Below are 12,736 nucleotides of genomic sequence, written 5' to 3'. Positions count from 1 at the left end.
TAGCACCTTTCTATCGTGCTGGTCCTTCCACCTTTTGTAATGTCTTTTCCATTGTGTTGATCTTTCTGATAGTTACAATGTATCTAAGTATCTTTTTGAATCAAAGATGCTGAAAACATGCAGGAAGAGTGTGGCATTCCTGACTGGAACAGTTCCACTATGGTAAATGCAGCACTGATCTCATAAAAAATACCATACTTGCTCTCTTCCCTCTGTTCTTTCATTGTTTTGCTTTCTATCTATGATACTGAGCAAGAAGGTTTTTCGGGGGCGTTCTTTTATGAAGGAAATTGGGAACTGGAATTTTCGGATGTGCAACAGTGTTCGTCTGTTTCCCATGCTAGTGGCTCCTGCTTCTGGGCTTAGTCAACAGTTGGCATTGTGGGGCTGTGTTTGGGAGCCTGGGCAAGCTCTTGGGCACAGTTAATGGCAAATGGGACAGCTGGAACCATGGCTAGCTTTGGGAAGGTGTCTGTGGCTGACTTTTTTTTTTAACTTTTGCATTTTAGGTTGAAGATTAATCTACATCAATAATGAACCTAGTCTTTCCTGGCATCCTGTGAGGAGATGGAGAAAGTTTGGCATTATATTTTAAAATGCTACTTTCCAAGAAATAATAATCTCTATAATTAGTAGCAAAACTACTGCTAATGAAAGAATCGAATGTTTTGGATTTGTCTAAGAGCAAGAAAAGCTGAAGTAAGATCCTTATTCCTCATTGTGCTTCAGAGTTGTAGCATGAGTAATAGAGGATCAGCTCACATAGAAATCCCTGTTGTAGGTAAAGAAGGCAAAACACCAGCTCGTGACTTCCTGCTGTTAGTGGTACTGAACATTAATTTCACTGTAAATCATGTGCATAGTTGGATTTTTGTACATCTCTGTGCATTTATGTTAGAAAACAAAAGCTGCTTTTTCGCAGTAAAATCTGTGGTATCTCATACCAAACTAAATCACTGGACAACTGATGCTGTGTTTATGGAACGTACAGATTTGTATATGTAGATGAATAAGTAGAATCAGTATGGTCAGTTATAACCATTCTCTTAAGCAATTTCTGCAAAGGCTGTTGCATAATTGCTGTATTATTTATACCATTGTTTGGCTTTTCTTTTTTACTTCATTTAAGTCATAACTGGAAAACACTGTCATTGTTCAGCTAATGATTTTCGGCAACATTTCATTAAGAACAAACCCAACAACAACTGGCCTTCAGTTTCTTTTTCTCCTCCAGAAAAAGCACCTGGGGAGTGGAAGTCTTAATTCCGTGGCTTGTGCAATGTTAGCCTTACTTTTCTGTGTGTCTGCTTGTAACCAAAAACAGGCTTACCGTCAAAACTATGAACTGCTACTTCGAGTAACTCTTGTGTATGTCCTCTCTATTGTGGTGGGTAATGATGATGTTATTAACTATGCTGCAGCTAATAGATATTCTGTTGCAAAGAGAAGACTTCAAGTAGATTGTGAAAGTAGATTGTAAAATATGTATTTTCATGAGACAGGATGTTTGATGTGAATGGAAATCGCATGGTATGAAAGCTGATTTTTTTCCATACCTTCTTTCTAATAGCAACTTTGGAAATATATTTTGATCAAGTTATAGAGTGCTGGCAACAGTAGTGCTGCATATTGCTGTCATAGAGCATACCAGCATGCCCCAGATAGTTGCTGATGTAAAAACAATTCTTTCTTCCTCCCTCTTGAACATAAGTCCTGCAGTGTTGCTACATCAGTGTTTTCTGTTTGGAATTTCTGAAATCTCCCACTTCGCTGTATGCATCCATTCTACATTACAGAAGGGGACTTCTGTGAGTCTTCATTCTTCCACAAATGGCCTGGCAGCTATTTTCAAAAGCCATCAAGGCTTCCTTTTCCAGAGGACAACCTAAAAATATGAACTATTCTGCTGTGATTTTTGGCTTGTTCAGATGTTCTTCTCTTTAGCTGTATGACCAGAAGGAAGGCGGCACTTAGCAGACAGGGGCAACAGACAGCAGCTGCCAGTGTTGACAACATTGGTTAAATACTGGGCATGTGTTGGAGTGGTTGTTGTACTCACAAATTTGAAAGTCTTCTTTCATCTTGAACATTCTGAAATTTAGATTGTTCTGTTACTTACATGTCTTTAAAAGCTGAGGTTGCCTGTCATTTTCACTGATGAGAGACTTTGAAAATAAAAGGGTAAATGCAACTTGCTGGTATGTAACTAAAATATGCTGTGAAGCTAAGGGGAAATTTGCTTGTGAAAGAGAAAATTTTGGTCCACAGGCCTTTATTTATCTCATGAATATATGCCAGGAGAAGTTTCATTTAAATAAATAAGATCGTAAATAAATAAGATCGTAGGGTTAGTTTTCCATTTAAACCTAGAATCCTCTCTAACATCTAAGATAAAGGGGAATGGGATGTTGCCTAGATTTCTGATCAGCTAGTTATTCTTGTGACAAGTGCTTGTGTAAACCTTCACTAGGTGATCATTTATACTCTAGGGATCTATTTATTAGAGCAAAAGATGTTATCGTTCTCGTATAAGCAAGATGCACCTCTCGTGTCTTTATTCTTACGTTTCAGAGGGTGAGGAAATCCTAACAAAATCTTTTTAATTGCTACTGTACCAATACAACCACATCTCATGGTTTTGTGATTTTCGGTTATTGGTATTCCACATCATAACGTCATGTAGTGAATGTACCTGGTTCTCAGAAGAGAAGGACTACTACATTTCCCAGGGTACTTTTCTCCTCTGTTACCATTTCCGGACAGAGGGAAAAGATAAAAGCTTGCAGATCACGAGATCTCATCCCTTTTTTCCACCGTCTCTCATCTTGGCAGCACCTCGCTCTCCAGCCGTCTTATCGTCGGTAGTAGAGTAAGGCCTACCTTGATTTTGGGACATTCTCTCTCTCTGTATTGGATTTATCAGCTTAAATTGTAATTATCTTGTATTATAGTGTGTTGTTTTGCATTCCGATATCTTATTTAGTGAATTAGTTTGTTTCTCCTCAGATTGTTGCCGCTGTTCTTTGCTCTCAGGGCCATCTCCTTACCCTTTTCCCCTTCTCCCTTTTCCCGGGGCGTGGGCCCGTGGGTCCCCCATCCCATTTGTCACGGAACAAGGCCAAACACCCATAAACCGTTGACACCACAGTGGATTGCTGTGGGTGATTGGGAAACAGCCAATTAACTATTTCAGCTTTCTGAACTTATGTAATCTTGTGTCTTTGCAGCAGTCACTTAATGTTGTCACTGTTTCAGGCCAAAACCACTAACGCAGTGGCATTGTCTGTGAAGCTGATACTGTATACACATGCTGGCAGATAAAAAAAAAAAAAAAAGGCTGACTGAAAGCTGGAGAAAGATGATAAAGGTTGTCTGTTTTAATCCTGCCGTGAACTTCTGCCTCTTGGAATGAACACAGTTGCAGTTTTGTGGAAGTATGAATAAAGAAAAACGTAGGCAGAATGATGAATGGCCTCTTGTGATTGCTTGCATTTATCCTGCATTTTTTTTTCTGAATCATTCTCTTTGCATGACGTAAGTCATATAAACAAGATGTGCCTGTTGTTAACGCACTTTGTCTTGGTCTGTCAGGAATACTATCACCAGCTATAACCTGAAATATCACCTGATAACGTGGATTAAAATTATTTTCTTTCAGTTACTGTAAGCCTTCATGTTATTTGTCTTCATTAGTGTGTAGCTGATATCAAACATCAGTGAGAATTTTATAAAGGAGCAATTTCAAGTTTATTAGAGGGAGAGAAATGCAAGAATTGTCAAAGATGCTTCTAAGCATAATCTCTTCCGTGTGTGCTGTCATTCTGCAATGCTTGATTTGAAGTTGTACATGGAAATGGTAAGGGTAGAGAGGAAGATTAACAGCAGTGCACTCCAATTTCTTTCCTGACCAGTACTCTTCTGAAGTGCACAATTTTGTTATAGTACGAAGCAGAGAAAACTTGGCTAACAGTTTCTCCTGCAGTGGTCCGACTACAAGGAAGAAGCAAGCACAAATCATGTGGCTGTTGGTTCTTATTTGTCCTGGGAGTAACTGACATTGGGAAGGCGGGACTCCTGCAAGCTCATCTTCTGTCTTCCAGCTGAACTTGAGCTGCTTTTCAGTTAGAGTTTCCAGGTCCCTCTCCTCTCCCTGCCTTAGTCTCTGGCACTCCTGGGGCACTGGCAGACTAAGTGATACATGATGGCTGGTGCTATCAAACCAATACATCACCTCTTCTGAAACAATGCTATAAAAATAAGATGTGGAAAAGGTTTCTCCTTGTGCTAGCATAAAGTCAGCATCTATCGAGCTGCCAAGTATTTTCCTTCTTCAGCCCTGCTGCAGCACAATGCCATGTTTAGCTCCTGCAGCAGTGGTACAAAGCTACTGGTGTCTTGGTGTCCCGTGCCTGAGGAGAATGGGAGCTACCAGGAATGCGGGGGAAGCCTTGTCTGGGACATGGTGCTACCAGCAAACCAAGAGGACAAGGGCTGGCATGAGTGTGCAGGACTGGTGGGACAGGGAGAGGAAGGGATTCCACGTGAACAGAGATACCTGATGTTCAAGCACATCACTGCTCCTCTAGCTCCTTTACAGCTTCTGGAAGGTGGGGAAATATATTTCAATTCAGAAGAGGAGCGGTTACATGAAAGTCTCTGGCTTCATACCCAAGCATTCCTCTGGTTTCATATTCAAAATTATGTCTGGTAGACTTTTTGTCTCAAAGGAGGTTTTGGCATCTTGGAGGTGGGCTTCATCTCTTCCTCCTTTTCTTTAGAGAAGCAAGTCTGAAGGTAGCAGCCCCTGCACAAGGTGTCAGTGATATGAGCCCTGCTCCTTATCAACACATGCTGATGTTTCAAGGAGAAACAATTTGCCTGGAACATGAACCACACAGAATAAAATGGTCCATTTTTTAGGCTTTCTCCCCTCCCAGTTCATGGGGACTTTTGCTAAAGACTTTGATGAGAAATGTTGAATCTTCATTTAATGGGGATTTTTGAAATTGTGAAATATATACAGGAAATGTTCCAACAAACAGTAAGGGTTCTTATAGCCATGCTTAGTGTGGTAGACTAGGGAGAATGAAAATTTCTGAAATACATGCAGGAATATTACTCAACAAAGGAGTTTCCCTACCCAACATTCCAGCACTAGAGTCCATCCAGACCACTTCTGCCACCTGGGGTTCAACAACACATGTGCTTCTTTTCTCTGCTGATGGGAAAGGGAGATGCTTGACTGTGGTTAATATACCCTTAGTGGTTGCTGCTCTTGTTCTATTAACTTTTGTTACTGCAGGGCTTTCAGGCCTCAGGCCCGGTTGCACCACATTTTCTCTGAAAACAGAAGAAAAAGGTAATTCTTCTCTGAAGAGGTTGTGACTGAGGATGAATCTTTCAAAGATAGAGATTTTGAAATAGGGTATGTGAAGGTATATCTGACACTTGCATATTATTTTCTGCCCCATAGCTGGCTTCTGCCTAGTTGAATGCCTAAGATCAAAGTGCCCACAATGCTTTTGGGATGACTGGATTTTGAATTGCATGTTGGTAATCTGGTCTTCAAGGTACCTGACAGTTCCCTAGCTGCTACGTTATGATAGTTCAAGCAGAGCCTAGTCTGAAGCACTTTTTGTGCTGGAAATGACTGAGTAGGATGAACTCTTCAGTGTGGAAAAGAAATAACAGGACTGCTGGTCTGAAGCCAGTAAGAATCTCTTGTCCATGTTATAAGACAACATGGAAACTTTCCGGGGAGAGGGAAAGTGACTGCAGTGATCCATCAAAGTGAGGGGAATTCACCAAATGCTGTTTGTGCTGACCTTATTTTGTGTTTAACTTGTTATCTATGTTTCCTGAGTGTGCTGCTTTACTTTTGGGCAGTACTATAGCAATTAGGAAAATAAGTCAATATCAAACACACAGGCTCTTTCCAGTTCTTCTTAATGAGTTTGATAACTGCATGATGTGAAGGCCACCCATTTCAAACTGGTTTTAAAAAAAAAACATCTCTATTCATTCTTGGGTGGATTTAATGATCCAGTCTTGTAGATCTTGGCAGATAACTGAGGATGGTTTTACCTAATCCTAATGAGAGAAATAGATCTGTATTTCAGATGAAGCAAGCAAAATTTACCTCAAAAGTAAATACTCTAGGATGATTGGTATGGACCCATGGTATACATGTCCACAATGTGTATGTGTCTGCTTTTTTCAGCTCAGGATGGGCAAGCTGCACAATCAGTCAAGCACCTCCCAGGCTGGCTTAGGAATTTTGTTCTTTGCATTTTGGTTCCAAACCAGTTGCTGAGTGCTGGGGAAGTAATGTTGGAGCTTCCCACTGCATTTTGCTATTGCTTGGGGACTGTTGGCGGTGAGGTCAGATCAGGTGATGCTGCTCCTCTGCTGCTGTGGCTGCACATCAAGCACATCAACCTGGTTGATGTAGCAAGAGAGGAGCTGGGGAGGGCAAGACTAGGGGTAGGACTTTTCTCAAGCAGTTTCTACCACTAGACCTCTCTGGAAGTGCAATGCTGAATATGAAAAAGCACTCAGTGCTGACCCTACGGAGGCAGTGGTAATTTTATAGCTGAATTCAATCAGGTCAGTGTTTTGCCAGGATTACCACACACAAAAATCTTAGCCGTGAGGTCTGAACAAGAAGGAAAACCCTAGTGCAGCAGTATTCTTAAGGGTATAACAAAAGGCTGTAGAGATGTCTGTGGGTGTACTTATGTATTTAAACATGCAGTGGGTTTTTTTTTTTCCCTTTTATCCCTACACACAGAAAATGCAAGAGCTTTTTTTTGGTAAAAATGCAAATATGTTCGTGATTCAGGGAGAGTACTTACAAAAGCAAATTGTAGCTGAAATTAAATAGACTAGATACATCAAAATCAATGCATTTAATAAAATAAAATATCTTTTTTTTTTTCTCCCTCTCTAAAAGTTGTTGTAAAAACATGTACGTTTACATTGGTTCAAAAAGGAGATAAAGTTCTTTGTTCTGGTGGTACATAATCACCTTTCAAAGCTACTAAAACAATTAGACAAATGTATTTGGAGGATTTGAATGAATAGGCCAGGCAAGCTTTTTTTCCTTTGCTTCTCTGTTAAATGAATAATAGATTGAGTCCTTAGTTACAGTTTTGGCTGGTGCTGGGATTTCTGAGATCCCAACGTAGTTTTTTTTTGCTATCCTTGAGCTGGTGGTAATAGTGTATGCATTACTTCTGTAGCATTTCATGGAGGACATGCAGAAAGTTTCTTTCATCCCTCTTCTGAAGTTTGCATTGTACATTGAGTACAGGGTTGGCTTAGAAGCTGAAGAACTGAAAGAAATCCACGTGATAGCCATGAAAACCAAGGAACTTCTTCTGTAGTCTGTTTCCTGTGGGTGCCACAGTTGTACCACATAAAATGGGAGCCAGGACAGGAGAAACACTAAATTTAACATTAAGAACATCTTGATAGTTTTCACTTTTGTCCTTGGGACAATATTCATTGTCCTTCTAACAGTCCTGCCATCAGTGCCTATTCTCCAAATATACTTAATGACCTTTTGGTAGAATAGGATAATGAGGACGGATGGGGTCAGAAACACTACCAAGAGATGGATCGTACTGTAGATGGCTCCTTCCCAAGAAATTGGGAGAAAAAAGTTGCAGTGGTCATCCTCATTGGAGCCATAGAAAAAGAAAACTGGTGACATAAATGCAAGATCAAAGATCCAAGCTGCTACAATCATTTTCTTGGCTTTCTCTCTTGACACCTTGAAGCTCAGAGGGTAGACAATAGTGTAGAATCGATCCATGCATATGGAGAGGAGCACATATATCTGGACTCCAGGAGTGAAATACTGAATATACCTTACCACCTGGCACATCACATTCCCCAGTGTCCACCTGCCTGAGGTAAACTGAAGCAGCACAAATGGTGTACTTCCAACACTGATGAGAAGATCTGCACAAGCCATGGAGACAACAAAATAGTTGGTGGTTGACTGTGTCCTCCTGCTCCTGTGGATCACTAAGCAAACAAGGGAGTTTCCAAAGATGGAAATTAGCCATAGCACTCCAAAAACCATGCTGGCTGATACAATTTCCCCTGGCTTCAGCTCATACTGCAAGACAGTGCGGTTCCTGCTTGGCCTGGGCTCCTGGGGTGACTCTGTCATCTTGTGGTCAGCTGCAGGGAGGGATGTCTTGGAGTAGCTTTTGTTCTGCAGCAGGAGCAATAATGTAGGGAGAACAAAAGAAACATTGTTGTTATCCGTACTACCGTCAAACATGATAGTCATGTCTCCTGCTTGGGCTCTGCATAAACAAAGACAAAAGGTTATATCTAATAAGAATTTGTGAAAACTTACTCTAATCAATGCATAATAATTTCAAATTGAATACATTGATCTTTGAGAAATAGTCAGAAATATAAGATTTTCTAGCATAGCAATTATCACCATGTTTCTTACAGATTTTCTTAAACCCCACAAGGATAAAATGGAAGAATGTTTTTTGTTCCTGACTCTGTGTATTTGGACATCTTGCCTGAGGTAGATGCTCTAAAAATGTCCTTTCAATCATGGTGCATTGCAAAGCCTCATTCTCGTTAAAAATGGAAAATCTGTTCCTGTGGTTACGATGTGTCAGTCTTTAGCTCTAGACTCTTTATACTGATTTAGATAGATCAGGATTAAATTTGTTAGCAAAAAAAAACAGTTCATTCCAGAAGCCAAATGAACAAGTCCCTAGCCACCACCATCTTACTCAGTCTTCCCAAGTGATCCAGATCACCCGATTTGCTTTCTGAGGTTTTATTCGGTGTTTTTCTGATGTTTTTTTCTCTACCCGTGTCTGGCTTTGCACCAATTACTTTCTCTAAGCACAAAGCTGCTGGCCGAGTCTTCAAAAACACAATAAAAAAAAATACCCAGATGCGGAAGAGGAAAAGATGTACTAACTGTTTGATGTGGTTAGAGAAGATGTTTTCCTTGAGTTTTTTAGACTCAGTGTTCATTAGGTGATCTTAATGAAACATTGTGTGCTTCACTCAAACAAATTAAAAGTACAGTGAGCTCCATGCCATAGGCACAAATTTAGCATCCTTGAACATGTGAAGTGTGTTTGGGAGCATGGCACATCTGCATAGATGCTGCCACTCTGCACAGAGCAGCCAGGCTGTGACAGGAACCTGCTGTGTCTCTTCTCCCAGTTTTGGCCCCACAGCATCAGCCTTGCACTGCGCCTGGTCGCTGGCTGTGAAACAGAAAGTGGGTCAGTGCATGAGTCACCAACACTGCTCCCAGAGCCTTACTGAGCAGCTATTGTGTTCAAGTAAGATCTGGGAACTGCAGACATCTCATGTTAAGCTTAGCTGAAGCAGTCTAATGCTGATAACAGCTAGTTTTGTTTCAGGAACCCTACATGAGTCCCTCCTCTCAAAATAACTATTGAGGATACAAGGAGGGGACACCTGGAGACCCAGAAGTGGGTATCAGCTATCTGGAAGGGACAGTGTTCACCTCAGGCTTCAGGAGATACCCTGCCCCTTGTCCTTTCTCGTGCTGCCCAGACTGGCCTTTGCTTCCCCCTCGTCCTTACCTGCCTTACCTAATTGTTTTCTTTCAGAGGGGGACTGACCTAATTTCCAACCTTGCTTTCAAAACAGGTTCCACCTACTGGTGTTGTGAAATGAGAGCTTGAAATACTCTTCTGCAGGCTCTATGCCTTCCTCAGTGGGGAATGAGTCTGTCCTTTCTTGATTCAGAGGTAAAAAAAAAATAGGTGTACTCTCCCACACTCTTACACTCATTTTTGGCAACACCAGGCCTTGTTCAAAGCATAGCATGCACTGTGTGCTTGCTTGTGAGGAACGCAGTGCTTACAGGACTGGTTTGTCATGGTGCGTGTTGACAGATGAGCTGTGGTGAATCTCACGCCTGGTTGATTTTTCTGCCTATCTCCTGGTAATTCTCACCCTCTCCCCACCAATTTCCTCTCCCCCGCATGAAAAACATGCCAGCAGCATTGGTGAGGGTGACATCACCTCAGCTCACGCTCTCACTGCCAATTTTCTTAGGAGAATTTATATATATTTATATATATTTATATATTTTCTTCTTCTACATAACATATCAACATATGTTCTACATATCAACAAAGTTGATACAGGAATGATTTCTTGATATTAAAGCTTGTAAAAGAATGGTTTCTTGATATTAAAGCTTGTAAATAGTGCTTTCTCAGCACTCAGGCAGTGAATATGGTAGCAGTATTTTTCCATTGGCGCAAACATTCATGTCTGGGATGTGTCTGTTTTATGACCCTGTATCTTCTCCAGTAAGACAGATCTAGAGCTCACATGACACAGGCCACTTGTGCCAGACGTAGGGCCAAGGAAGGGGGTGGCACTGGTGGCTAATAATAATGCTAACAGCAGCTAATAGATCTGCCAGAGATCTGAAAATGATTCCAGGAGGACTTATGTGATAGGGACTAGAGAAGACCTGAAAGAGCAGTAGGAGAATGCTCCCATGGCCTCTGTCAGAGAATATGGTTTAGTGAGAACTTTTCATAGTCTTCTCATTCTGACTTTGCTGAAGTAGCAGAAGGGAGCTGGAGGCCATGAAAAGCCTGCAGTTAGGTGGGAAATGCCTGGTGCAGAAATGGTTGTTGGAAGGGATGTCTCAGCTTAGCTGGGCTCAGGGAGGACTAAGCCACTGAGGAAGAAGCCTTTCCTGAACTGGAGATATCTACTTGGGCAGGGTGCCAGCTGCAAGACTTGTTCTGGCTGCCTGTTGAAGGGAAAGTAGGGGGCTATGGAAGATGCTGGAATGGATAAATCCCAAAAACACAAGAGCTGCATCAAATTTTGGTGCTGAGAGAACTGTGTTTGTGATAGGGAGGGGAAGTAGGCTCTGCTTGAGGCTGTTGGGGTTTATTCTGCATTGTCTGGTTGGAATTTCTCTGACTGGGAGTCACGCTGGACACCTGAGGGAAGATGCCTGGTGGGACTGCCAAAGAAGAAAATCACATGGAAATTATGTGGTGTGACCCAGATGAAATTGCACTGCACAGCTTTGCAAGCAGAGGCTTCACAGGAGCACTGTGGAGGTGTGAGGGTTTGAAAGCTTTCCCTCTGAGTTTAGGAGTGGAGCTCCCCAAATGTACCAAAGATACAGAAATTTCTTCCCTTTGTGTCTCATCCTGATTTCAGAATGTTTCAAATAAACTCACAAATCAAACTTCCAAAACACAATATTTATACAAAGATTAGCTGCCTCTTGGTTGGCATGCAATTTTTTCAGTGGATCAAGCCACTTGTTTAAGTTAACAGTGGATTTACTGACAATTCTTCAAAAACCTCTGTTGAAAATCCTTGCCAGAAAGAACTGGCTGTGAAGCCTGCCTCATCCACATAAATGGCCTTTTGAAAGCAGAAGGCAGTTCTACTTCTCCTTAAATTTGTGGAACCAACATATTGTCATGCTAGAAGTCATCTGGATATGTGGAAAATATTGCTATGCAATTTTAGAGAGTGTCTGCCTGAATTAGCAAAAACGGAATAGCCTACTTGCCTCTGCTGACTACAGATAAGCATAGATTACTGTGCTAGTGGTGTTTTTCTAAGTAGATGCATCCAGGCACCCAAACAGAATAAGGGACTTAATTATTTCAAAAGGGATAATTACAAATTGGTGGCAGAAAAACACAGAAGTGGCTGTATTAGTGCAATAATGAGGGGAAGGAAGAAGCTGTTTGAATGCATCTGGAAGCATAACAGATGGGCAGACTGGTCTGCTCTATCTCAGTTATTTTCTTTCATCAGACTGTCCATGTCAGGGGATTGTTTGAGAACAAATAAATGCCACAATTAAAAAACAAAAATACTGAATATTGATATACAGAGCATATATTTATGTAGCAAATGAAGATGTTTATTCTGCAATAATTCTACTCACTCTTTTTCTTTCAGCAGAATCATCTCAACATTCAAGCCCTGCAGTGTTTGCCCCCTGAATAAAGCCGTCCTTGCTCAAACCCAAGGATTCTAAAAGCACACTTTACTCATGAAGTAATTTGCTGGAAAAGGTCATATTTCTTTACAAAGACACCTATCCCTTTAGCCACAGCATTACGCAGCACAGCACCTATAGAAACACGTACCTGTTCCAAAACATAATCCCAGAAGTCCTGATCTTGTCCTTCTTCCCTTTATAATCCCAAGTGAAGTCATATTGGAAAACACGCAGTATATTCACATCTGTGCCCGGCCACTTGCAAATCCTAGTGGAAGGAGGCGTGGGTTATTCTGCCCCTCTTCTGTAACGGAAAACGATGTGTGGCAGGGCTGGCTGCTGACTTGTACTATTCCCGCCGCCCCCGCCCCGTCGGGGGACGCTCCCGTCAGCACCGCGGACAGCGGCACGGCTCCAGCCGCGGCCCCGCGGGGCTGTCGGATGCCCGGTCCTTCCCCGCCGCTCTGCCGGCTGCAGTGGCTGGCCGTCGACGCTGACGTCCCGGTTGCTATGGTGAGGGGCGGCTGCTGGAAAAGATGCTTTTCTTCCGCCATGGTCGCCATGAGACCCTGCCTCCTGAAAGAGACAGGGATAATGGATAAGGAGAGGGAGGTGGAGGGAATGTTTAATTAGCTACACTTCCTTCCTTCCTTCCTTCCTTCCTTCCTTCCTTCCTTCCTTCCTTCCTTCCTTCCTTCCTTCCTTCCTTCCTTCCTT

General features: G+C 41.9%; 1 protein-coding gene across 1 annotated transcript; it reads right to left on the bottom strand.

Moving 5' to 3' along the window:
- Positions 1-3,021: 3,021 nt before the first annotated feature.
- GPR19 (G protein-coupled receptor 19) lies at positions 3,022-10,051 on the bottom strand. The gene has a single exon (XM_021382334.1). The coding sequence runs from the start codon at positions 8,300-8,302 to the stop codon at positions 7,049-7,051; it is 1,254 nt and encodes a 417-aa protein (XP_021238009.1). The 5' UTR covers positions 8,303-10,051; the 3' UTR covers positions 3,022-7,048.
- Positions 10,052-12,736: the final 2,685 nt, after the last annotated feature.

The sequence above is a fragment of the Numida meleagris genome, unplaced genomic scaffold (genome assembly GCF_002078875.1).
Source record: "Numida meleagris isolate 19003 breed g44 Domestic line unplaced genomic scaffold, NumMel1.0 unplaced_Scaffold208, whole genome shotgun sequence".
Taxonomy (NCBI): domain Eukaryota; kingdom Metazoa; phylum Chordata; class Aves; order Galliformes; family Numididae; genus Numida; species Numida meleagris.
The sequence above is the reverse complement of the archived record's forward strand: the minus strand, read 5'-3'. Positions and strand labels throughout refer to the sequence as shown.

Bases quoted from the DNA above. Each gene is read 5' to 3' on its own strand.
- GPR19 (XM_021382334.1), bottom strand. From the start codon at position 8,302: ATGACTATCATGTTTGACGGTAGTACGGATAACAACAATGTTTCTTTT.